We start from the raw sequence: 27,419 nt of genomic DNA, 5'->3' as shown, positions 1-27,419 counted from the left end.
TACAGTCAACAGGACAACACAGCTGTTCACAGCTGGTGTTGCCATATGACTCCTCTTTTTTGGCAGACATATTTGTTGCATTCTCCAGTGGTGGCAAAAGGATGGCATGTGGATTAAGGTCTCCCGCAAGTGTAGTTAGCAGCCAGATAACATGTAATGATTAAGAACAGGTCTGTGCTAGGAAAATTCACTGAGCTCTGTGGCATTTTGCCTTAACTTTAATAATACTACTTCGAAGCTAAAATGCACATTGGGGCATATAACAGATGAATAATGCCTCCAATCTCTCTAGCCTTTTTCCGTTTCATTTTTCCCTTACGTGTTGAGATTTGTCTATTTGAAAGGCAAAATCTGCCTCTTACTTGGTACAATGATCTTTAAAAAAGGTCAAGTAATCTAAAAAGGTTGTCACCTTTTCAGTCTGTTTTATGGTTCGGATACATAATCATATGGTTTTTGACTTCTGGTGATCTTTTGCTTTCTCTTCAGGCAGTAGGATGCGAGGATGGAACAATTTCATTTTATCAGCTGATTTTCAGCACAGTCCATGGCCTTTATAAGGACCGCTATGCTTACAGGGACAGTATGACTGATGTTATTGTACAGCACCTCATCACAGAGCAAAAAGGTAGCTTTTGAGGGGCATGTCTCTCAACTTGGGTGGATATATACAGTTTAACTGCTGGCTGCATATTTGACAGTAAAGGTAAATGGACCACTGACCCTTAGGTCCAGTCGCAGACGACTCTGGGGTTGCGGCGCTCATCTCGCTTTATTGGCTGAGTGAGCCAGCTCAGCTTCTGGGTTATGTGGCCAGCGTGACTAAACCGCTTCAGGCGAACCAGAGCAGCCCACGAAAACACCGTTTACCTTCCCGCTGGAGCAGTACCTATTTATTTGCACTTTGACGTGCTTTCGAACTGCTAGGTTGACAGTGCAAAGTGTATTTAAATGAAAATATTGACCTGCCGTTTTATGCCATGAGTATGAAGGTTACAACAATTAATGGAGGCCCTGCTTTTTGATTTGGCACCAAAAGTGGCCTTCTTTGTGGTAGCTTCTCAGCTTCAATATTACTTCCCAAAAGAAATTAGACTAGTGCTATTCCTGTGATATTCACTCTGGCTTTTAATGAAGTTTTCTATTCTCTTTTAATCCTTTCTTTTAGTTCTGTTAAATTATGTGCATAATGTTTCAAATTGTCCAGCGCTAAACATTTTTGTGAGCCCTTGTTAGGGCTGAACAACAATCTAGAAATCGTCTTGTAAATAATTTTTTTGCATCCAGGAGACCTAGCGTACCCTCTCAGTGGGTATCTTTTGGCAGCTGTCCAAGATTTGTTGTTGCAGCTGCTATTTTTGAAGTTTGCTGCTGATGATTGGTTTTATTGCTTTAAATCTTGAATTGTGAGCTTCCCTGAGGCATAGGGCTGGAAGGTGCAGGATAAAAGTGTTTTTGCAAATCTATATATTTTTTAGAGAACATGAAATTTAACAAGACTTTTACTCGGATGTCACCATCCTTTTGGGGTCAGTGGGCACATTTGGAATTTTGAGGAAGGGCTGTGGGCACCAGTCACAAAAATTGAAAGCAGATGAGGAGTCAGGACCACAAATGGGTGTGGGCAGTGCCAGATTTATGTATAAGCTAAACAAACTATAGCTTAGGGCCCCACTGTCTTGGGGGCCCCCAAAAAAATTAAAGGAAAAAAACCTGGATGTACATTTCCAAGATTTTAAGTTAGAGCTTAATAATTATTTCACTATTAATATACTACTTCTTAATTGTATTTAACTATTAATATACTTCTTCTTAATTGTATTTCAGTTCATTGATTGCTTTGATAAAATACATATTTTGTTATGTGCAAATGACTTTAGATACCTATTAGGTCCATAAATTACCATATAGCATATATTCAACACAAAAAACTTCGACAATTTGTTGTTGACAAAGGATAGCTAGACATATAAAGGGCCCCATTACCTTCAGTAGCTTAGGGCCTCATCAAACCTAAATCCGGCCCTGTGTGTGGGCATATTCCTGCCCCCAAACCAGCCTATCCATTGCAACCTTGGGGAAAAGACACTTATATTAGCCACCATGGCACTTGTTCACAAAGAAAAGCTCTTTGCACCTCTCCTTTGTTTGGAACTGATGAGAGGGTGGATGTCCAATCCTAGCATCTATGTGGACATTTCTAAGGATGTGCATTCAAACAGGCTGATTCATTGCACGCAGAAACAGAGCAGGAAAAGGAAGCAGTTTCTCATTGATGGTGGATTTTTGAGGAGATAGTTATTGAAACCTTTCATGGGCACCATCAGAATACTACTGGGCACAGTGGTGCCTACAAGTGTCATGTTAGTGACATCTTTTTAAACTATAAAAAGAATGAGTACTAGTAATAAGTGGCTTCTAATAATTGGCACCAGGTATCTGTCTTGTGTTGTATGAATCTAAATAGATGCTGTAATAGGATTTAAGGTACTTTAACTTAACCCTGCAAAACAGTTTACTATTTTCTTTTCTTTTGTTCCAGTTCGCATTAAAAACAGAGAGCTTGTCAAGAAAATTGCGATATACAAAAACAGATTAGCAATCCAGTTGCCAGAGAAAATCCAGATTTATGAACTATATTCTGATGATTCTTCCGACATGCATTATCGTGTGAAGGAAAAGATAGCAAAAAAGTTTGAATGCAACTTACTGGTTGTGTGTTCTGAGCACATTATTTTATGCCAGGTAATTAATAAATATATACTTTAAAATGAACTATACACATATTGAAATATTTTTTTCTAATAAGAGTTTCTTGGGCAGAAGTCATCCATAATGAGCTAGTTTATTTCAGAGATGGCTGCGAGATGAGGTGTGTATATTTTTTTCCACCTGTCCCACTCCAGATGTTATACGTACATGGCTTGCCCAAAATGTGGTATTTAGAAGAAACATCAATATTTCATTGGGGGTTAGATTCCCTCCCTTCTTTAAGTATAGCAATATTATCCCTTTTATTTGGTTGCTATCAGAACGTTAATAAAATGTTCCCAGTAAATCATCTGTCCTTGCTTTTGACATAGTTGTTCTTAGAGACACTAAAATGGTTTGCTGCAGACACTCAATGCAACAATCTAGTAGTAAAATAATCTGTGGCTGTCCTTTAAATGCTGTCTGGCAGTTATTTTTGTCTCTCCGGAGGCTTCTGTCCTGCTTTGCTACAGCCTTGAATTATTAGATTATAATGTGTGGTTGTAAACATTTCTAATGAATGATCCTTGAAGAATTGTAGATACTGTAAAACCAGTGTTGTTGCGTGGTTTCCAGGATGCAGAGGTTCATGGAGCCCTCCGCATCAGCCCAGCTCTTGCCACCAGAGCCAAGCGGGGCCACGCCGTGTCACTTGATCACCCACCCAGTGAGGAGCCCAGCTGGCTGATGTGGCCCTTGGCAGGCAAATTCCCCCAACGCTGGCCAGCCAGCCATTCAACAAGGGGGACACGGTGGTGAGGCCAGGCTCTGGGGCTCAGAGACCCCTGGAGGCAGGCAGGGTGGGATGGGGATCCCAGGGGTGTGTGCTTGGTTTGCGCCCCCTCAAATTCATGCGCCTGGGACTAAGGCCCCCCTCACTACGCCCCTGTGTAAAACTTTCCTCACCTGTTGCAATGTAAGCGGTTGATGAGTTGAAAATCAGACTGATATCTGTACCTTGACTGCCTAGCATGAAAAAGGCCTGGCATGTGTACAGCACTGTTAGGCTGAGAGATATGAGAATTACTTTAATGAGAATGTAACATGTTCTTCCCTTTTTTAGGAGAAAAGGCTCCAGTGCCTCTCATTCAGTGGTGTTAAAGAAAGGGAGTGGCTGATGGAGTCTCTCATTCGGTACATAAAAGTAATTGGTGGACCTCCAGGCCGAGAAGGACTTTTAGTGGGGCTAAAGAATGGCCAGGTGACCTTTTGTGATTAAGTTCATAGGATTTTGTGAAATTTTTACTCATTAAGGAGATGATTTAGATGCTAAAGGGCCCAGTCAATAGGCTGAAATTGCATATTTGCTTCTTAGTGTGTTTGGCTGCTCTTTAAGTGACTTTTTTTTTGTTTTTTGCACGTTCTGTATTTGATGGTTACCAAGAATTACATGTTCACAGAAAGCGGAAGTTACTCAAAACCTTCCTTTGCCATTTCTTTCCTTTAATGGAAAATGAGTTGCAAGTAACTGGTTTGCAATAAGTTAGGGAAAAGTACGTACTTCAGTAAAGTGCTGTAGAGAGCAACATAGACTACTTGCAGCTTACTGTTTTGGATGAAGTTACTACACTAGCTTCCTGGTAAGCTGGTTGCTGTTGCTTACCAGTGGGGAGAGGGGAAGAGGCAAAGTGGCAGGGATATTGACAGGATGCAGTTGCACTGTGCCAGATTGGCTCCAAGGTATGTTTCCACCACATCAACCTTCCTGCCACTTTGCAACAGTGATCCACCTGTTGGGAAACTACCTAGGAAGCTGTTTTTGCTTTTATATTAAATATTAAATATTTTGGGGGGAAGAAGAATCAAAGTGTGGAGTTAATTTTTACTTCTGATTCTTGTGACCCTAAACCTAGCCATCATCTTGCCTCATGTTTTTATTTTTATTATTTATAATCAAGGAAGTAATTTGGGCAAAAGCGAACAGTCTGCTTTAAATTGGTTAGACTAATTATTCTCCTGAGCTGTATTCTCCAGTGCATGAGACTGACAAATAAAAATAGTATTGCTTTTAAGACGTATTTTATTAACCCTCTGAATTTAATCACATCCAGATTCTAAAGATATTTGTAGACAATCCTTTTGCAATTGTCTTGCTGAAACAATCCACAGCTGTGCGCTGCTTGGATATGAGTGCGTCTCGAAACAAGCTGGCAGTGGTTGATGAAAATGACACCTGTCTAGTGTATGATATTAACACCAAAGAGTTGCTCTTTCAGGTAAACATTTGGAAACTCCATCCCTTCCCTCCCTTTGTCTAGCCCTAGCCACATGATTGCAAAGAGCTAAATCAGAGAAATAGCTCTACCATGCTGCTCCTTTGTCACCCTGTATCTTAGAGAAAAGTTTCCCAAAAGGATGAGAAAGGAGCCTTAGTGAGACTGCTTGGATAGCTATTAGGAGTTGTTATCTACTAAAAAGAGGGTGGGGGACCTCTGGCCGGCAGATCAATAGGGGCCCTCTAGGAAGTCCAAGTTGACCTGCCAAGCCTTCTTCAAGCATGATCGTGTACCATAAATGAAGACCATTCATTTTTTTGTATTGCATCTTGTTTGATCATCCTCTAGGAACCCAATGCTAACAGCGTGGCTTGGAACACACAGTGTGAGGACATGCTCTGTTTCTCTGGTGGTGGATATCTCAACATCAAAGCTAGTAACTTTCCTGTCCATCAGCAGAAACTTCAGGGCTTCGTTGTGGGATACAATGGTTCCAAAATTTTCTGTCTCCATGTTTTTTCCATGACTGCTGTTGAAGTTCCCCAGGTAATCTTTAATCTTGTTCATTAATTCTTTTTGTTGCTGATGTCAGCATTATCTTAAGTGCTCCTGAAACATGTCTACTTTCTGTCCAATAGAGTTTAAAAATATTTCCCCACCAGCTTTTTGGCCTTCATTTCATGAATAATGTCTGTAGTTTTGTGCTTGGAGGAGAAACGGATAGTTTTCACTGTCCTGTGAGAGGTAGGTGAAAGTTTATTGTGTTAATCATTTAACACAACAATATAGAATAAAGTCAGGTAGACAAGAAAACTCCTAGTAAAATTTGGCATTACCAACTGCAATTGCATATTATTCCATGGCATGCTTTCACTTTAATGCTACTGTTTCTCCTATTACTATAGTTATAGGTAACTTTGCTCTCTCTGTTGTTTTCTTTCGCTTTGGTGAAGTTCCAGCCAAATGCCAGTTATTCTCCTACACATTCTTGCTTGTGACTTGTTCACGTACCAGTTGTGTTGTTCAAAACATTTTAGAGCAACAACAAATGTGATTTGTCCCTAAGAAAACAGTGTTTTCAACAAAACAATTGTTTGGACATGATGGAAAGTACTAGCAATAGAGCCACTGAAGTATTTAATATAATAAGGAAAAGCTGGTGGTGTCAGTCTACCAGCAGAACAGACCTCCGCAATAGGATTTCCATTTCTCCCCATTGCAACCCTCTGTGCACCCCCAAAGTCTGCTCCAGAAGTTTGTGGGGACTGCAGGTATTGGGAAGAAAGGAAAGGCAAATCTGGTTGCGCAAATGGAAGGTTGCTTGCACAGTGTTGGATTACAGGAATAGTTCACTTAATGGCCAAGTTCAGATGTATTTATTACAATTTAATAAGTAAACCTATGCTTAAGCCTTGTGAGTATATACTTCATCCTTGTGCCATGCCTTTTGTCCTCATTGGTGCACTGCAATTAACTCAAAAATCTTCAGCTTATCATAGTTATCCATTACCTCCAGCAGGGAAACTATGGTTACCAGAATTTAAACAAGCCATGGTCTTAACTCATGGTTTGATGTTGGGTTAAGATCCTTGCTTGTTTGTATCCTGGCAACCATAGTTTCTTGATCTGAACAAAAAGGGAAATAATTAACTGAAAAATTCCTTAGTTAATTGTGGCATACTAAGAAGGAAAAGGGGTAACATGAGAACAAAGTGTGCAGGCCTGAGGTACATGCACATCTCAACTTATTAAGGCGAGACACAAACCAGACCGTTAAGTTTTTAGGGACTACTTTGGAAATGTCTTTCTTTGTATTGTTTAAAATTTTAAAAAGTATGGTGGTGGAATTTATGTTTGATTTTGTACTTTGTGTCCATTCACAACTGACTAACATTAGCAGAAAGAATGCAGAACTGGGGTTTAAATTTAGCTGTTTTGCATTTACATGATCAAAGATCTAGTAAATGCCACTCCTAAAATTAAAGGATTTTGGAATGCACTTGTTTTCCACTTGGCTTACATTTAAAGGAAGAGAAACTGAGGGGGTTTTATAGAGCTTTGGCTTGGAGCTGGTGGTCACCCTTTTAAATAATGACTTGAATAAGAGCAGACAACAAAGTTGTCACAATTACTTCTTCGCTTTCTGTCAATCTATATTTTGGAGTGTAGGATAGGAGGATAGGATTAGAAATGAAAATCATCTTGACTGAGTGTACTATAAAGTGCAGCAAAAATTCTATTTACACGTAATTGTGTATAGAGAACAAATACAAAAGATGGTAGACATGGAGAGGAGGATGTAAGGTTCATGACTGATCATAAACTGGACCTTTGCCAGCATTGTTGCAAATGCCATTGAGGCAAGTTTCTACGCAAAGGGAAAAATTGAACACAAAAGAATAATCAACACGAATCTGACATCAGAAATGGCAATATTCAGAAGCCAGTGGGGGAACATTTCAGCATTCTGGGACAATGTATATGCCCTTGAAGTGGCCATCTTGAAGAAAAGGAACTTAAAACAGACACTGCAAAGTAAAACTACTGAATTACAGTCTGTTAAGAGGTCTAGTAATGTCACTTGTGGATTGAACTGAGACAAAAGATTTTTAGCACTTTAAGGGGCAATCCTATGACAAGATCCACTGGAATGAGTAGTTTAGGATGCAGCAGAGCTCCAGGGTTAAGTTTCCAACCCTAGCTCAGCAGAATATACGCAGGTATCGCATGCTTGGCAGAACCAAGTCTGGTTTAATTCCTGCAAAAGGGGCATTGTGGAGCCCTGGTGGGTATGAGACCAGGGAGAGGGAACCTAAGCTGAATCCTAAGGCCACTTAGCTCAATCACAAGACATGGCCATGGAACATTATTTTAAAGACTTGTTTTTCCTCTGCCAGACACAGGCAGATCAGCCGCAGCTGTGCTGCTTAGCTGAGTTTGGATACGTATAACTTTACATTGGCTTAATTTACGCTGGCTTGCTTTCCCTTAGTTCCTTGTTCATAGCATTGCTCCCTTAATGTGCTAGTTGGCTTGGTGATGGTAAGAAGTCTGTGTCATCAAGAACTGTGAATGTGAATTAGCCCTGCTAATTAGATCCTTTTCTGCATTTCTTCTTACCTCACTTCTCAGAATCCTAATTCAGCCGGTGTGTGTGAGAGAGTATACATGTATGCCAGGGATGGGGAACACAGGCCTCAGGACCAAATGTGACTATCCAAGGTTCTTAGGACACTCTCCAGGCCACCCCCCTCACTGGTCCTGCTCTGTGCCTGGCTTGAATGAATCCTTGAGTTGCAATAATGTCTCCTGCATAACTAGATGGATGACTTTTGCATGGCTGAAATGTAGCCTGCTGTACTCAACTGATGGTCCACCCATCTTTGTCTCTGGCACCATCAACCCCTGGAATGTGGCCCCTAGGAGGTTCCCTCTGAGGCAATGCAACCTTTGAGCTGAAAAGGGTCCCCCACTCCATATCTATCTATATAGATATAGATATATAGATATAGATATAATATGGGGTAGAACTTCATGTATCTGATGATGTAAACCTAGTTCACTAATGCAAATGGTGTAATATATTTGCTGGCATTTAAGGTGCTACCAGACCCTTTACCGTTTGGGCTGTAATAGTAAGAAGTCTTGTCAACCAGAAATGGATGGGGAAAATTCAGTTGTTTGGCAATGTTTAGACCCATGCAGGACTCTTTCAACTAGATGATTACAGAAGTAAATGTGTACATGGGATCATGTTGGGTTTTGCATTTCACAATTAAATTATCGTGCTGGAGAAGACGGAAAAGTTTAGCAGAGATGAAATAGCATAGAATACAAGAGGCAGGAGAAAATGTTGACTGCATTTTAATTTATTTATTAGCACAGAGAACGTTAGCACTTGCTTTGTAACATGGATTTCCCACCAGCAGCTAAAGAATGGATTTGTTTTAGCAGAAGGAGAATGAAGTTGCTTGAAAACATCTTTTAAATTATAGATGGGTGCAAATGTAGCCTCAAGGAAAGGGATTTTAAAGGGGATCATGGAGCGGGAATAATTTTCAAACATTTAAAAGGCTGCCGTAAATGGTGATAGAGTAATTGCATTCTGTTGCTTTGACAGAGAGAAAACAGAATGCTATCTGCAAGAGCAGTTTGGCAACAGAACAAGTTAGCCAGGGGATGTGTTTTGGAATTTCCTACACATGAAATGTTTTGTACAGAATTCTTGGTAAACATCTGTCGAAGAGCTTTCTTTAGTGAATACTGCTCTTAGAGAAAGAACACTGATCCAACTAATCACACTTAAAATGGTACTTATATGTTATTAATTCTGTCATAATGTGGATGGAGATGCACATTCAAACATGAAACCTATGGAAAGCGGTGCCATTTAGATGGGTGGCTTTCGTTATTTGGTTTGTAGTCCAGAGGACATTTGAATTGGATGCATGTCTTTCAGATCCAGCAAATGATAGACATCCAGATTTCCAAATTGGGATACTAGGGCTACATTATTGGGGCTACATTATTTTATTGTATTCTGTCATGTCTGAAATTTTCTTTATAGCATCTTAGTGGGAAATGCAGAAAATTTGGTTTGCCCTACAGTTATAGCTGCTGTGATATGATAGGAAGTTTATCAAGAGTAGGAAATCACACTAATATCTTAATGCTTTACTTTGGTTATTCAATTTGCAGTCAGCACCCATGTATCAATACTTGGAAAGAAAAATGTTCAAAGAAGCCTATAAGATTGCTTGTTTAGGAGTAACTGACACAGATTGGAAAGAGCTGGCTATGGAGGCTTTAGAAGGACTCGAATTTGAAACTGCTAAAAAGGTAAAGTGTTTCAGCTTCATATCTGAACCTTCTGCAATTTGTATTGGCATACAGTTAGAGTAGACTAATTGTACATACATACCCAGCTGTATCACTAGGAACTGTGAGCTGAGTGCTTAAAAAAAATTATTCATGGTGAAAACATGTAATTTGTTCTCTTCTATTTCTGTTCAGAATGCAGAAAATCTAATGGACTAGGGGTTAGCACATACATTTTGCTACTCAGGCTTTTAAATGCATTTAGAATCTATAAATTCCAACTGAATTCCAGTGATAGGGAATGATTTAAATGTAAGTTTAATTAGAACAGCACATTTCACTGTGGGTAGAAAAGAAATCACCCATATTTACCCATCCTTGGCTGTGTTGACCACTATGTGGCAGTAAAGATTTATTTTGCTGTAACGTAATAAGCCTGCTTAAAAAAAAAAAAGTTACAAATTTCTTGGCCAGTCTTCTTCTCTCCATTGTGAACTGCTTTAGCTTTGAATATGGACATTTATTGTATTTCTCTCTCATTCAGAAAAGCTTTGAACATCTCTTTTTAAATGCCCTCCTCTGTGTGTCTATGGGAGGGGGGGTATACAAACTTCACATGTTCCAGACAGTATGCATTCTCTTAACATCTGGAGCACATGTGTCTTCTCATCCTGACGGTGAGGAGTTGCATGGGCTTGGCCTTGGACATTGTAAACAAACCTAATAAGTGATAACACATTTTCTTTCTCTTCTCCTTCTAATGTAAAGTCCCTTGCCATTAGGACTAGGTAACATTGTGTTTCCTAACATTTGTACTTAACCTGTTTTCAAGTTATTTCTGACGTAGCGTGGGAAATATTTGATCAGCAAGTACAAATATATTCCCCACCTTTGTCTCGCCACGGAATTCAAGGTTGAGTATATGGAGTTTCTAGATGATCTCCCATTCCGGCACTGACCAGATCTACTTCACTTCCAACATGGTTGCTGTAGTGTGTCCCTTCAGACCATGCCATGGGACCATTATTCATCATTTGTCTTTCTGCTTCAACAACCTTCTATTAAATAAAGGGGATCGTTTTGAAATTAAGACTAGGTATTGCTTAAATACCAAGTTGTTCAAATGTGTGTCCTTCTTTCTTAATTATCATTTTCAAAGAGCTTCGATACGCAGAGTTTAGATACAATTTTCATTAATAGTAGATTTTGTCCCGTAGTGGCTTTGTGCAAAGATGTTTCTGTTCCTAGAGGTGAGGCATCTGCTTTTCACTGATACCACCATCACCTACTGCAACTCTGCTTACCGTATCCTGTACTGTTCCAGAGGATTCCCCTGACCCTCAAGAGCAGCTTTTTCAGTGGGGGCTGGGGGCTGTAGTGACAATTGATGAAAAACAAGAGCCTTGCCTTGTGGAAGCAGGAGTGTTTCCTAGAAAGCCACCACTGACTAAAACTCAATATATGCTGCTTATTTCTTAAAGCATTTTTATCCTATTACTTGGTCAAAGAAAGGGTATTAGATCTAGTAGTTTAAAGGGAGGTTGTTTTTACCATCTTGAAGATGTTAAGTAACCTGTCCACTAAGTATTAGAACAGATTAGCACGAAGAAAAGCAGCTTCCAGAATACATAAAAAGAGAGACATCCTTGTGTAAGCACAATATATTTGTTTTAGATTAAATATCTCTATAAATGAGGAGCTATCACTGCATTTATTTGAGCAGATTATAGAAATGTAAATAGCTGTGACTTATTTAGTATGTTGAGATTATATTCTTAAATGTCACAGATTATATTATTAAATGCTACAGGGTTTGAGATTTTTTTTTTTATTGAACTTTTCTCCTCTTAATTTATATGCTATATCATATCAGTGCACAAGGCAGCCCATACAGATTAAAGATAATGAAGATGAAAGATAACAACTGAAATACATTTTTCTTAAAAACATTTTTAAAGGGAGCCCCATGCAGCATGCTTAACCCTGGTCAAACCTCATTATTGTAATGGCATGGCTGACAGTGGCTAAATTCCAGTTTCTTAGGAAGGGATGTAGGAGGTGTCTCAGATTAGCTGACAAAGGAACCTCCTAGCCATAGCTACTACATTTCCCCCTGTACTGTGTTTGGATGCAGGTGCTTGCACAAATTGCACACCTGGTTTAGCAGCGCCACCAATGTTCCACGAATCATAAGTAGAACATATCCCCAGGAGCATCCATATTGCAAGCATTAACATCATCTTGTCTGCATTCAACATCTCTTGTTGAGCCTCATCCGTTTGACGGTGGGCACTGATCTAAGTTGAAGATAGCTACTCCTAGATGTTTATTAGTGAAATGCAGGGCATGCGTGTTCTAAAGCATCAGGTGGTGTCCTCCATTAGCTTCTTATAAGTGTTAAACAACATAGGAGACAGTACTAACCTCTGTAGAACTTTGTGTCTAAGCTGTTAAACAGGCTTCCCCTACAATTATTCTCTGTGGCTCCATTCACTCAGGAAGAACTTGCCATAATATTAAATAAAGTGATACTATCATTATTAATTACAGTGGTACTTCGGGTTACATACGCTTCAGGTTACAGACTCCGCTAACCCAGAAATAGTGCTTCAGGTTAAGAACTTTGCTTCAGGATAAGAACAGCGGCGCCGCAGCAGCAGCAGGAGGCTCCATTAGCTAAAGTGGTGCTTCAGGTTAAGAACAGTTTCAGGTTAAGAATGGACCTCCGGAACGAATTAAGTACTTAACCCAAGGTACCACTGTATTCCAGAAGCAGATTCTCCACCAGAATTACAAAAAAACTGACTTTGTCCTAATTCTCTATTTGAAATCAGATTGAAATAGGTCAAGGAATGATATATCATTTATAATGCCCAGAGTCGCTTTAATACTACATCCATAGACACCTTTCCAAGAAAGGAAAGGCTAGAAGTTAGTCTAAAGTTAGCTGGATCACCCAGATTTCCCTTTGGCTAGCAAGGCTGGTAGCATAGGTTTAGACTGCACCTTCTGGTTAAGGCAGGAGCAAACCCTTTAGAAGTAGGCTACTCCCATGATTCTCTAGTTTGCTTCTTGCCTTTGTCAAAGATCTGTTTTGGAGCTCTTAGCACACCATTTTGTCTCTGCAATCCTGAATAGGTTTTTTTGACAGCAGACTTGGCCACCTCATTGCTCACCTCTAGCACTGATCCCACTGATCCCAATACTTTAACCTTGGGGGAACCTGCTTCTTACGTCTCTCCATTGTGAGAGCTGCCCATCCCACATCCTCTGCTTCCTGTTCTTTAACCAGTTACTGACCCATAAGACTTCTCATAATGGCTAAGTTCATTCAAGAATCCTTGGTGAGGGACATTGTCAAAAGCTTGCTTGTTTTAAAGTGTGCGTGTGTTCATAAAGTTTGTACATCACTTGATTGTAAAAAAACCCCTCAAAGAATTTTGCAATATCTCACCTTTATGGTGTAAAAGCACCACTCATGGCTTTTTACAATATTTAGAAATTACAGCTTTTTTAAGACAGTAATATAAGATAAGTAACCAAAGGGCAGCAGTTCAAACCTGAACATGGAAGCAGCTACATACAATAAAAGCTTGCTGAAATTTATCTTCAGCTGGAGAGAAACAGCAAGGGAAGATGCCAGTCGACTTCAGTGGCAAGTGTTAATTGGGCTAAGGATCGTGGCCTTGTACCTTGATCCCTAAACTTTAGCTGTGAGCTAAAGGATCAGTGAACGGGAACTGCCTGTGTTGTTAGGATTCCCAGCAATGTATTAATTTATTCATTTTTGCCTCCCCACCCCCGGTTCCATAGCAGTGGCTGGATAGGTGCTTGGCTCTCTGCCCTCCTGCAACAAAAACTGGAAGGAAAACTCTGACGATGTGTTTATTCTTGGGCTCCACTGAATTGTGGTCAGTACACACAAGAATTTCCCATTGATTTCAGTGGTACTTGCTTCCAGTTAATGCACTTGGGATCCAGAGTTAGACCAATTATCTTTCCATGACTGTGCCCATACTTAATTAGTGCATTCAAGAGATCCTACAATAGTTCCGTCTTTTGAATACAAAGTAGATTAGTGGTCTGACCTGTTGTAAAGTATGACCTGTTGTTTTCCAGTTTCTGGCCAATGCAGTCTTAGTATTGCTGTACATTCACATTTTTTTTAATGATACCTGCTTATTATATGTGATGGGACGATGAGCTGCTTGTGTGTAAAATCCTAGTCCCTCAGAGTTTGGTCAAGTTTGCAAACCTCTGTCTGTAACGGAGCCCCTTAAACATGGCTCCGTCAGTCGCTGGCAGATTCCGACAGTGGTTGCTTTCGGAATCGCTTCCAACATAAAAGCTCCTTAACGGAAACACGTCTTCTGGACTCTCTGCGTGACAGTTTCCGGCGAGGAGTGGGTGTCCCTACAGGAGGTCCTGAAACCTCCCCACTGTTTTCGCTGGAAGTGTCTCTGAGCCATCCCTCCAGCTCCCTTTCCCTCAGCTCAGCTCCTCTCCCCCTACTGGTTCCCTCTTCAGCTGCTGAGTCTCTCCCAACCTGTGTGAGCCCTTTCACTTCCCTTCCTTCCGATGGCAGTTCCCTGACATCCACCTCCCCTCCAGGGCCCCCTTCATCCCCTCTCGCCCCCTCCTCTACGGGCGGTGAGGAGGCAAAACCCCGGAATGAACTTCCTTCATCTTCCGATGTCCCGAACACTTCTCTCCACCTGTTGCGGTTCCTGGTCTCGAAGTACTCCTCCTCCTCAGAGTCCATCTCCCCTTCCCCTTCCGATTCCGAGAATCCTTCCAACTCCTCCTCCTCATCGGTGGTCCCAAAGTATTCCCTCCGGAACCTCTCCACAGGCTGAGGTTTCCTTGGGAACCTTTGATGGAACGTTTCTATCAATACCTCGTCATTGATATCTTCTGCCATTACCCAAGTGTTTTCTGACTCCGGTTCTCCTTCCCACGCTACCAAATACTCCACCTGATCCCCCTTCCATCTGGCGTCGAGGATTTCTGCCACATGGCTGCTGCATTCCCTTTCTTCTATGACCGGTCCCCGAGTGGCCATCCCTTCTCGTCCCCCTTCATACGGTGACAGTAACGACCTGTGAAATACTGGGTGCAGTTTCATGTGGTTGGGTAACCGGAGCCTGAAAGCCACTGGGTTGACCTGTTGAATGACCTCAAAGGGACCCAATCTCCTGGGTCTTAATTTCTTACAACCTCCTTTGAACGGCAACCCTTGGGTTGACAGCCACACCCTATCTCCCACCCTTATGGTTTCACCTTCCCTTCGGTTCTTGTCTGCCTGCCTCTTGTATTCTTCCTTCGCCCTTTCTAAGTTGAGTTGGAGCTGACGATGGATTGCTTCCATTTCTTCTACAAAATGCTCGGCTGCCGGGACACCCCATCTCTCCCCTTCTCCCCCTGGGAAAGCCCTGGGATGACACCCATAATTAGCCAAGAAGGGGCTCATCCCTGTGGACACATTCTCGGCATTGTTGTAGGCAAATTCCGCCAGCGCCAACTTTTCTACCCAGTCATTCTCTCTGTCATTGACATAACACCTCAGGTATTGCTGGAGGACCCCGTTTGCTCTTTCCGCCTGCCCGTTGGTTTCAGGGTGCCGGGCAGTCGAAAAGTTGACCTCCACCTGCAGTAAGCTCATGAGCTTCCTCCAGAACCTGGAAGTAAATTGTTTTCCTCGGTCTGAGACCACCCTCAATGGCACCCCGTGCAACCTAAAAATGTGTTCTACAAATAACTTCGCTGTCTCTTCCGCCGTGACTGCATGCGAGCAGGCTACAAAGTGGCACATCTTTGTTAGTAGGTCTACCACCACCATGATGGCTGTTTTCCCCTTGGACTTCGGCAGATCAGTCATAAAATCTATCGACACTGCCTCCCAAGGTCGTTCTGGGGTTGGTAAGGGTTCTAATAGCCCCGCCGGTGCCCGCCTCTCCCCTTTGGCTCGCTGGCATTGCTCACACCCTCTTACATACTCCCGTACATCTTCCCTCACCTTAGGCCACCAAAATTCCCTGGTGACCAACCACATGGTTTTGTGTTGTCCAAAATGCCCCGCCGTGGGGCTGTCGTGCAACTGCTTGAGTACCCTCCCCTTAAGTCTCCTTCAGGGATATACAGTGCCCCTTTGTAATACAAAGCTCCATTTCTTTCCTTGAAACCCCCTGGTTCCTCTCCCTCACCCCTAAGACCTCTGAGCTTATTCTGGGCGTATTCATCATTCTCTGTTTCCTCTACCAGTTCTCTTTGTCCCACCAATGCCGCCCCACACACCCAGCGGTCCTCTGGAATGACATGTCTCTCTTCGGGTGCTCCCTCCCCCTCCAAATATTCAGGTTTGCGTGAGAGAGCGTCCGCCCTAATGTTCTCTGGGCCTGGCACGTAACAAATCTCAAAGTTAAATTTGGAGAACTCCTGGGCCCATCTTACTTGCCGTTGGTTGAGCACTCGTGCCGTCCTCCAATACTCTAGGTTCTTGTGGTCAGTGCACACTTGCACCTTATGTTGTGCGCCAATTAGCAGGTGCCTCCATCTCCGGAACGCCTCATGAATGGCTAGTAGTTCTCGGTCATACACCGTGTAGTTCCTCTCGGATTTGTTCAGCTTTCGCGAAAAAAAGGCACACGGTCTCCACTCTGACTCCTCCTTCCCTGGCTGCAGAAGCACCGCCCCAATAGCTCTGTCTGATGCGTCAGTTTCCACTCTCATCGGTTTTTGTAAATCCACATGCAGGAGTTGTTGTTCCGAGGCGAAGGCCCTTTTTAGTTCCTCAAATGCTCGCTCCGCCTCCTCAGTCCAAACGAACTTCTTCTTACTGCTGAGACAGTCCGTAATGGGCACCGTCAGGTGGGCAAAGTTTCGGATGAACTTACGATAGAAGTTCCCAAATCCTAGGAACCTCTGCACATCCTTCCTTGTTTTGGGTGTTTTCCATTCCAGCACCGCCTGGACCTTGCCGGGATCCATGGCCAATCCCTTGTCTGACAGGCGATACCCCAGGAATTCCACCTCCTTGGTATGAAACTGACACTTCTCCAGTTTCACCCACAGCTGGTTGGCTTGCAGCCTGCTCAACACTTCTCTGACGTCTCTCACATGCTGCTCCTCATTCTCAGAATACACCAACACGTCGTCTAAGAAGGCCACACAATTCTTGTAAAGCAAAGGCCCCAGGACATGGTTCATAAACGATTGAAAGCACGCGGAGCCTCCTTGTAGGCCGAAGGGCATAACTAAATATTCAAATGCCCCCAAAGGGGTGAACATGGTGGTTTTCCATTCATCCCCCTTCCTTATTCGTATCAGGTTGTACGCCCCCCTTAGGTCCAGTTTAGTAAAAATCTTTCCCTTCCTGACCCTTGTCAAAATGTCGTCAATCCTGGGCATAGGGAAAGCCACTGGTTCTGACACTGCATTTAAGGCCCTGAAGTCACACACAAGCCTCGGCTTGTTCGTGTTTTTTTTATCCACAAAAAACACTGGGCTGCCCCCCACCGCCCTGGACTCTCTGATGAACCCTCTCTTCAGGTTCTTGTCAATGAACTTTCTTAGCTCCTGCATCTCTCTGTCTGACATGGCGTACAGCTTGCCTACAGGGAGCTGTGCCCCAGGGAGTAAATTGATTTGACAGTCAAAGGGTCTATGCGGGGGTAGTTGGTCAGCTTCCCTTTCGCTGAAGACGTCGCGGAGATCTGCGTATTGTCGTGGTACCTTCACGTTCTCCGTTACTTCAGTCCCTGCTAGGGTGGCTTGGGCCCCTGCCAAACCCTTTCCCTCTTTGCAGTGTTCTAAGCAATGTGCTGAACCAAAAGAAACCACTCTCTGATGCCAGCCCACCAGCGGATCATGTAACGCTAGCCAGCTCATCCCCAATATAATGGGAGCTCCTCCCAAGGTGGCCACATTAAACGCTATCAGTTCGGTGTGCCTTGCCACCTTCATTATCATTGGGACGGTCTGCAAGCTGACTTCTCCTCCCAACAGCTCCCTGCCATCGATCGTGGTCACCTGCAGGGGGTTGCTTAAAGGGATCGTCTGTATCTGGTGTTCAGCTGCAAACTCTTTGCTCATGAAATTGCAGGAGCTGCCTGAGTCCAACAGCGCCTTTATCTTTAGAGGGTGTCCGTTTGGCAGCTCTAGCGCCACTTCTATCACTAGGGCGGGTTTAGGAGGTTCTGGCGTGGGCACTTTCACTGCTCTTTGGCCTGGCTGCTGTGCCCCGACGGTGGCAGCCAGGCGTTGGCTTTTACTTGCTTCGGTATTTCTTCCTCTCTTCCCTCCACAGCTCCTACCATCCCTTGCCATTCCTTCCTCTGGGGGCAGACTCTGGCAAAGTGACCTGGCTGTTGGCAGAGATAGCATTTCCGGGCGCCTTTTCCCTCCTTCTTTCCCCCCTCACTGGGCTTTGAAACTGCGCGCGCGCGCGCTGTTCCGATTTCCATCGGCTCTGCCGGCGGGAAAGTTGGCTCTGGAATGTCTGGAATGCGGAACTCCTTCCAACGTTCCCCCTTCCCTTCCCGCCTCTCCAATGCTCTCGCCTCCTGGCGCGCTCCTATGGTCAGCGCTGATTTAGTCAGCTGGTCCATAGACTCCGCCCTGGGCGCCCGGGAAAGTTCGTCTTTCACAGCCGAAGAAAGCCCTTCTTCAAAGAGCATTTGAATGGGTTCCGCCGATAGATCCCACCCCAATTTATGGATCAACATGGTGAACTCAGTCCAGTACTCACGGACAGATCGGCTCCCCTGTTTGCAAGCCATTAACTGTCTGCGGACCACTCCCTGTTCAATATCGCTGGAAAACATCAGATCCATGGCGCGAAAGAACTTCATCGTGTCCTTTAGGACGTCACTATTCGCTGCCATCAGGGGTCTAACCCAGTCTCTCGCCCCCTTTTCAAGATGCCCAATCACGAAAGCCACTCGTGATTCCTCGTCAGGGAATTCATCAAACTGCAGATTGAGGGCATATTGCATCTCTGTCCGAAAGCCATGATAGTCTTTGGGCTCCCCCCCAAACTTCTGCACCAATCCTGGTACCTTTCTGACGAGCTGGGTGTCTTTCCCCTTTTTGTCTGCATCCTGAGCCCTCCTCTCCTCAAGCCTCGCCGTCTGCAGCGCTAGCTGGACCTCCAACACCCGGTACCTTTCTTCCAGGCTTGGACCCGCTCCAGCTCCTGCTTCTCCGGTTCCGGCTGGGTTGCTCATGATGCCTTCTCCTGCACAAGCTGCTCACGAAGACTGTCGGAATGCTGTGATGGGACGATGAGCTGCTTGTGTGTAAAATCCTAGTCCCTCAGAGTTTGGTCAAGTTTGCAAACCTCTGTCTGTAACGGAGCCCCTTAAACATGGCTCCGTCAGTCGCTGGCAGATTCCGACAGTGGTTGCTTTCGGAATCGCTTCCAACATAAAAGCTCCTTAACGGAAACACGTCTTCTGGACTCTCTGCGTGACAGTTTCCGGCGAGGAGTGGGTGTCCCTACAGGAGGTCCTGAAACCTCCCCACTGTTTTCGCTGGAAGTGTCTCTGAGCCATCCCTCCAGCTCCCTTTCCCTCAGCTCAGCTCCTCTCCCCCTACTGGTTCCCTCTTCAGCTGCTGAGTCTCTCCCAACCTGTGTGAGCCCTTTCACTTCCCTTCCTTCCGATGGCAGTTCCCTGACATTATAGATTGGTTATAATTTATCCTCAGTGATAATGAGTAAGGCAGTTCCATCTTCTTTTTGCTGCCAGATTTGTGTGTTGTTTTGTCCCAAGAGTACATGACACATGGGGTCCCGTATTAATAAAGGCTATACACTGCACAAATACATTTCCCCCTTCACTGAATTAATACCGTATCTATACACATGAGGCTAAGTTTATTACAGAGCTGCATTTTAAAAATATGCTTGTTTCAACCTGACTCTGTAACTCAACACTTTGCACAGCATGCATTATGTTCATATTGGATATTCTGTTTAAATCTCCATATTTAGCTCATGCAAAAAGTACAAATTGTAATCTAATTCACTGCCACTTGTGGTACAAGGTAATCAATTTTTGTCTAGTATGCATAGTAAGTAACTATAACTAAGGATATGTGGAATATATTATACCTGTTGACTGTTTGCCTACACAATATTAGGACATTGCTGATGCATTTTTCTTTCTTTGTTTCAATAGGCATTTACCAGAGTACGAGACCTTCAGTATCTAGAACTGATAAGCAGCATTGAGGTAAAGAAAAAATAGGGGGATGCAAAATGTGAATTAAGGAAAAAGCTTACTCGGTGCAGTATCCATATAACAGAATGTTAAATGGACAATGAATCTATTGAGAGTAAAAAAAAAATGCTGAGTATTTTTGATTTGGAATGATGATTGATATGTATTGACTTTGATCCACTCTTATGACAGAAACTTAATGAAAAAATGGGGAATGGCTTGAATATTCAATTATAATGCTTGTAGATTCCTATGGCTTGTTTCAAAGTATTTTATAAATAGGAATTAATTAAGTCTTACATCACCCTCTTGAGATAGGTAATTATTTTTATCTCCATTTTCCAGACCAGGCAACTGGCACAGAGGTACTGTGACTTGCCCAAGGTCACATGACAAATCAGCGACAGATGGGAGTAAAATTTGGGGCTTGCAACTTTCATGTTGCGCTCTTAACCTGTTCAAATTCCTAGCCCATGACTTGATAGATTTTTTAATTATAGAATAATTACTAAGAAGAATCTAAAGGAAAAGCAAATCTATCACCACTCTGACCTTCCTGTAGGATGTCGTAGTAATGTAAAACATGTGGGTCTACAATGAAAAGTCTAAAGGGAATCCTTCATGTAGATGTTAATTGGGGTTCCTGTCTCTTGTGTAGGGATGCAATCTGCTCTCTGCAGCCACTGGTGGCAAAAATGTCCTTGTTTTATCACGGTGCTTAAAGGAAGTTTACTACTGACATGGATGACATTGGATGCAGGAAGGAATGCCACAGTTATCATTCTTTTTACAAACTATGAAAGAGCAAAAGTATATTTGCGTTACTGAATCAGCCCGCCATCTGTCCTGTTGTTGTACATGATCTCTGGGTTAGTTATGATGCCTGAAAATGAATGGCAAGGGACCTCGAATTGTGCAGACTACACTTTTCGTGTGTAGCAATGGGGATAGCCAAGTCTAGGTTTGAGAATGGCTACCGAAATGTTGGCAACTATTTTAGACCTTTCTTGTGTAAATGTCCCCAGTTAGTGTGTTAGGCTTATTTTGAAGCTAGGTCAGAGCAGTATATGCCCAGCAGTATGTTAACTTGCTTGTGGCAGATCCAATGAAAAGAGAGATAGCAGGATCCCAGTGTATCTGTGTATCTGAAGAAGTGTGCTTGCACACGAAAGCTCATACCAAGAACTAACTTAGTTGGTCTTAAAGGTGCTACTGGAAGGATTTTTTTTATTTCGACCAGGATCCCAGGGTCACATATAGTTCTTTAAAGAATTCCCACTCAGTTGCAGTTTTATGCAGTAAAGGTACATTTTATTAATCATTTCACATGGGAAGAGCCCTGCTGGCTCCTTCAGACCAAAGCTCCTTCCAGCCAAGCATCCTATTTCCCAGGCAATTCCAGGAAGCTCACAAGCTGGGCATCAACTCTCCAGCAACTGGTTTTCAAAGGTCTGCTGCCTCTTACTTGGACAGTCCACTTAATTAGCATGGATAATAGCCACTCATGGATTTATCTTCCATAAATGTGCCAGGTTCAGACGTTTCATGTCATTTGCAGAGATGCTGCATTATCCTAACCTCCCAAACCAAAATGTTTTTAATACTTCTTGGTACAGCACCTGTAGCGCCCCTTTTTTGTGCCGAATCTAGATGCTTTGGTATATCTAAAGATACTTGATGTTACTGATTCCCAGCACCATTTTAATTTGTTGCTCTGCTGCTGTATGATTCATAAAACAGTGAATCTGCCTCCTCCCATTCTATCAAGCTAATTTTGTTTTAGGTGTGGGTTTGTTTTTCCATTTGAAGGCTATGTGCTCCCCCTTTTCAGAGTGTTGTGAAAAAGCTTTGACCATTTCACTTCTCTGCTTTTGATAGCAGAAGCTGAATTGAGCTGGGAGGTTCTGGATGCTGCCAGTATTTGCAAGCCTGCCCCCCAGCTGTCCTCTGATTGGCCCATTCTCACGGGCAAGTCCTGCTAAGCCGTGAAGGCACAGGGGGAGGCTCTGGTGTCCTCCAATGGTGGCGCCACAGTGTGGATGGCCCCAGGAGTGGGCCGCAGCCGCACCGGGCTGCAACCACCACCCCAAGTTCCAGTTGAGCAGCCATTGTCAGTTTCACTTCTCTGCTTTTGATAGAAGAAACTGAATTGATAGAATTCATTTGGGGTGCTGTGAAAGACCCTTCAGGGCAGGAAATTACAACTATATCCAGCCTTCTGCATTGGAGCATATATCTAGCCTTTCTCTCATTAAAGTAAAGGGAGATGTGGAGCAATGGCTTCTCAAATGAGTCTGAATCTGTAGAATTAGTCATTTGTCCCCACCCTTTATCCTTTGAGATTTGTTTTAGTCCTCTGGCAATGAACTTGCAGATTATTCAAAAGATGAAATGCAGTAGGGGGTATTCTTTGTAGGGTTGGGTGTCAGACAGACCATCAAGATGCATGGGGGGAGGTTCTGTATCCTGTAGAATAGATCCTCGAGATGCATGAGGGAGCTACATTAAGGAAGGAAAAGCTTGGGAGGCAGGGAGAGAATAGAAGATGCTATTCTGTTGATTCGAAACACCGACAATCAGCAAAAAAGGTGGGCTGTAAGACTTCAGCACTAAATTAATTGGAGAGAGGTAGAAGCAAAAACGGGCTCTCCTGCCTCATGTTAGATACCCCATGAGATCGATGACAGATTAGGCCCTGTCTTGTAATTCCCTGTGCTTCAAAATTTAAGTCCACTGTGGCTATATATGCACTGTTGTTTAGCTTAATGCGGGTAGTTTAGAGAGAAGAGCTGTAGCTCAGTGGTAGAGCACCTGCTTCACACACAGAAGGTCTCTGGTACAGTCCTTGGCATTTCCCGGTAGGGCTGGGAATGTCCCTGTCCTGGAACACTGGAAAGCTAGATAGACCAATGGTCTGACTTGTTACAAGGCAGCACCCTGCGTTCCTTTGTAATTTGGCATTCTGTATGCATGCTATAACATTAAACCTTCCTTTCATAGATAACATGCCACTAATTAGAGAGAAACATTTGCCAAATCCTGTTTTTCATTATGTTCTTGTCAGATTAATTTTTCTTTTTAATCCAGATGGTATAAGCATAACTTTCAGCAGCCATTTGATAAATTTTAGTACAGCTAGGTTTTATGATCTTGAAGTGGGGCAATTGCATGTGGTTTGGAATTGCTAGGCTAGTCTTTTGCACATTTGAGGAGCAGGGAGCAACAATCATATATAATAAAATAGTATATACTCACATGCAACTTGGTGTGTTTGCATATCTCTTTAGGTGCAGAACAAGTGGACTGAATTTCATTCTAGACTTGCTTGGTCACTGACTGGAACACTTCTCTGGAGTTTGTTTGCTTTCTCTTTAGGTCGTCCAGTCACAGTAAAAGTACATAATGTTGGGAAACCTGTGAGCAATGTGCTTCTTTGGCATAGAAAGCAGGCAAAACTTTGGCATAGAAAGCAGTGTAGACAGAATGAAGTAATGTTTGTTGTGGGCTGCCCTAGTTTATCCCTGGGAACGAACAACAGGATTGCACACTCTTTCTTTCCTTGCTTCTTCCCTCCTGACTTCCCCAGTGCAAATATTTTGGTTTAATTAAACTGCACTTAAATGGTTTGTCCAAAATGAGGAATGCCAGTTTACAGACCAGGATCTTAAACCAACTACAGACATAATACTAGACCATTCTTTATCGCTCAGTGGACAAACCTCAGGGAGCCTGTGGTCGGCACGAGCCTTGCTCAATAACCCTTCCTCTCTGCTGCTGAGAGGAGGAATTCTGCTGAGTTTACTTTCAGTTCCAAAGAACCTTGGCTTATTTTTACATGCAGATGAGGAAACCTGGTTTAAAACAAACAATGCTTAGTTGCTAAGCAAGTCAGCTTCAAACTGTGGATTATGAACCTGTCTTGTTTAATTAACTGCTGATTGTTTTGAACCAGGTTTCCTGGGTTGCACTTAACACTAAGCTCAAGCTTCCTTGAGACTGAAAGTAAACTCAGTAGCCATCCTCCTGTTTGTGTGAACACAACACTGATGCTTTGCTCAGGCTCATCAAGGCTTATCCATGCAACACTAAACTATGGCTAAGTGTTGCATGTGGTTTAAGATCCTGCTTCATATGCTAGCATTAATCCACAGTTCCATGTTTCGGCAAGAATAGTTAATTGCTTAAATGAGTATGTGCATGCCAAGGAAGGGTGGAGGCAAGGGCAACATGCTCTCTTTTTTAAAAAAAAAAAAATTTTTATTCATTTTCCAAACAAGTTTTATACAATCAACAAATTGTTTTACACTCATGCTTCAATTTTTGACTTCCCTCAGTTTCTCTGTCAATCTTTCGAAAAAATTCTATTTATTGACGCATTTCTAAACATGATATTGCCTTTCCCCACTCCTTTTCCTCTTACTCTCTTTTTTGCAGTATTTCTTACTATTTCACAGAGTCTCTTCAAAACCAACAAGCGTTGTCTGTACATCACATATATTTTTCAGATATTCTGTAAATTTTCCCCAGTCCTCGATAAACTTTTGGTCTTTCTGGTATCGAATCTTCCCAGTCAATTTGTCCAATTCTGCATATTCGGTCAATTTCCTTCTCCAGTCTTCCACTGTTGGAATTTCTTCCTGTTTCCATCTTTGGGCCAGAAGTATCCTTGCGGCAGGCAAGGGCAGCATGCTCATTCCTGGCTACTAAACTGTGGTTTAGCAAGCTGGGGATTCAGCATCTGAACTGGGCTACTGACTTTGTAACATTTAAGCATTCAGCAAGTCTGGATGTTACATTGCTTATTTCAAATATCTCCAGGATACATTTAGAATGGAATCAGCCTCAGTGACTTGGTTTAGAGTTTTTGTTGTTGTTTAGTCATTTAGTTGAGTCCGACTCTTCGTGACCCCATGGACCAGAGCACGCCAGGCACTTCTGTCTTCCACTGCCTCCCGCAGTTTGTTCAAACGCATGCTGGTAGCTTCAAGAACACTGTCCAACCATCTCATCCTCTGTCATCCCCTTCTCCTTGTGCCCTCCATCTTTCCCAACATCAGGGTCTTTTCCAGGGAGTCTTCTCTTCTCATGAGCCTCGGCTTCAAGATCTGTCCTTCCAGTGAGCACTCAGGTTTAGAGTTCTAGCTAATGCCAAACTCTGCAAATGCAGCAAGAGTTCAGAAAATGGCATCCTTAATGCCTGCTATCAGTTGGTTCGACCAATCACATTCATGTTTTGTTCCGCCTTTCTTAATAATTTGTTTCTGTTCAAGTGATAGGCACTGAACACTCGACAAGTTACGGCAGTATTCCTTGCTAGCAGTTACTATTTTGATCCATAAAGTACCTAAGTTACTAATCCTGAATGGAATTCCAGTTAAGTGGAACATCGCCTCCCTCTCCTCCCTTCAAATGTCCCCCAATTCTGTTCTGGCATTTCCCCCACCATCCAGGGCATATTGTGAGCCAGGTGGGAAGTGGGGGACACAGGGAAAGAAGAGGAAGGAGGAGTTCAGTTGTGCAAGCGGAAGGCCTTGCAGGGACGACCCACTGTTTTTCATTATTTATTTATTCACTTTCTTTTTAGCATTCCGGTTAGGATTCTTTGACAGACCAATTCTTAATCTCTATATCCAGTTTTTCTCAAGCGGGGAGGGCTGTATTTCTGTTCCCGCGAATGATCAGCTTGGTATGCCTGGAGATTGATTCTGTTAAGAGAGGTGAGGGGGGTGGGAATGGACAAAGTGACAGCTTTCCAAATTAAATGTTGCTGCTTTGTAGAATACTGAGAAATAGGCCAGAGAGAATGTGGTTTGAAATTGTTTAGTGGGTAATTAAAGTAAAGTGTGGATCCATTTCCATCTCCAAATGATGTTTGCGGAGGATTAGAGGAGAGGGAAGGGAAGGGAAGGGAAGGGAAGGGAAGGGAAGAAGAGTAGGGTGGCAAATGCCCCTTTCCAAAGAGGGATATGCACAAGGAACCATATTGAGTGGTATATTTTAGCCTTTGTTCTAAGATACCAAGTTATTAAATTCTTGCATATAGCCAGGCCACCTTTCAGCATAAGTGATGTACGGTAAATGCCAAAAATACTGAGGAATAAAAGGCTTGTAAGCGACACACTGTGCTTCTTAAATAACATAAATATCTTTCGATCCCGCTGCCGGTTCTGACAGGATTGAAAGACAAAGTGCTACTTTGAACAGCTAGAGTGGTAAACCTAGGCGGTCTGCCCAATCATTCTTTTTAGATTTTTGAGAATATTTGAGTAATATTATTAAGGCCATTGCTTTTAAAAGTATGTGGTGTTCTTAGAACAGCCACTGATATTGTTTGGATTCTGACAGCACTTGTGTGCAGGCATATGCATGAATGTGAGCACACACACACACACACACACACACACAATGTGCACATTTCCACTAATACAACACACATCAGATGGGCAGGGATAATATAATATGATAATGATGATGATGATGATGATGATGATAATAGCTGGCAACCAATTAAGGTTAGCCCTTCCTGAAGATGTAGATTTATTTCACTGGGAGGGAGACATGTTGGAGAGTTCATTGTAGATGTAGCCATCCCATTGAAGGATATTTTTATTCCATTGTAGTGACTTTGAAAGTTCTTCATTAAAATTTATTCTTAGCTGTCTGTCAGAGACAACTTTTTTAAAAGTTACACTCAGTGCCATGTTTCTTAACTAGAAACTATTAAATTTAAAATGCAAAGTACTTAATTAAAAATATAGGCATTTCCATGCTGTTGATCACCATAACAACAAACTGATAGTGCAGATGGTGACCATTAATTTTTAAAATAGAAATAAAAGCTACACCACCACTTTCTGATGTTTACAACCTTGGTTATTAAATCTGCATTATACTATAAAATGTAAGGCTACCAGACACTTGAAATTCCCTTTCATTCTTGCGTCTCTGTATTCGTTTTGTGTGCCTTCCATAACCTTGTCAAAGTTGTAAGAGCTTTGCCAAGAATCACACATGTCAGCAAGTAGAACAAATGTAAATAATACACATTTTTCAAATGTGTTCAGTTTGTATTTCTTTCCTGGCAGGTACTGGAGAAGGAGGAAGGACAGGACTCATGGGGCAGTAAGTGAGCAGGGTAGAAAGGGAGTGGATAGATAAATTTAGTAGAAAGGCTTATGACAATTGTAGGTACAAACTAGGACACTTCAGAAACATCACCTAGGCTCCTAACCAGGGCTTTTTTTCAGCCGGAACTCAGTTCTGGCACCTCTCAGGTAGACGCCATTGCCGTTATAAGAGAGCAAGGGAGGTGTTCATGGTGAGTTCTGGCACCTCTTTTTCTAGAAAAAGAGCACTGCTCTTAACAATTGTTTTCACATATTTTAAAAAGGTAAAACTGAGATTTTTCAATGAA

General features: G+C 42.7%; 1 protein-coding gene across 2 annotated transcripts in view; it reads left to right on the top strand.

Moving 5' to 3' along the window:
- IFT122 (intraflagellar transport 122) overlaps nucleotides 1-27,419 on the top strand; it is a 66,700-nt gene that overhangs the window by 13,916 nt on the left and 25,365 nt on the right. For both annotated transcript variants that reach the window (XM_080995521.1, XM_080995520.1), the window contains 7 exons: nucleotides 490-628; nucleotides 2,543-2,745; nucleotides 3,815-3,952; nucleotides 4,803-4,967; nucleotides 5,316-5,513; nucleotides 9,666-9,806; nucleotides 19,964-20,017. In XM_080995521.1, coding sequence (XP_080851647.1) covers nucleotides 490-628; nucleotides 2,543-2,745; nucleotides 3,815-3,952; nucleotides 4,803-4,967; nucleotides 5,316-5,513; nucleotides 9,666-9,806; nucleotides 19,964-20,017 — 1,038 coding nt within the window. The remainder of the gene's footprint in view (nucleotides 1-489; nucleotides 629-2,542; nucleotides 2,746-3,814; nucleotides 3,953-4,802; nucleotides 4,968-5,315; nucleotides 5,514-9,665; nucleotides 9,807-19,963; nucleotides 20,018-27,419) is intronic.

Source organism: Podarcis pityusensis (assembly GCF_964106645.2).
Source record: "Podarcis pityusensis genome assembly, chromosome: 2".
Lineage (NCBI taxonomy): Eukaryota > Metazoa > Chordata > Lepidosauria > Squamata > Lacertidae > Podarcis > Podarcis pityusensis.
The sequence above is the reverse complement of the archived record's forward strand: the minus strand, read 5'-3'. Positions and strand labels throughout refer to the sequence as shown.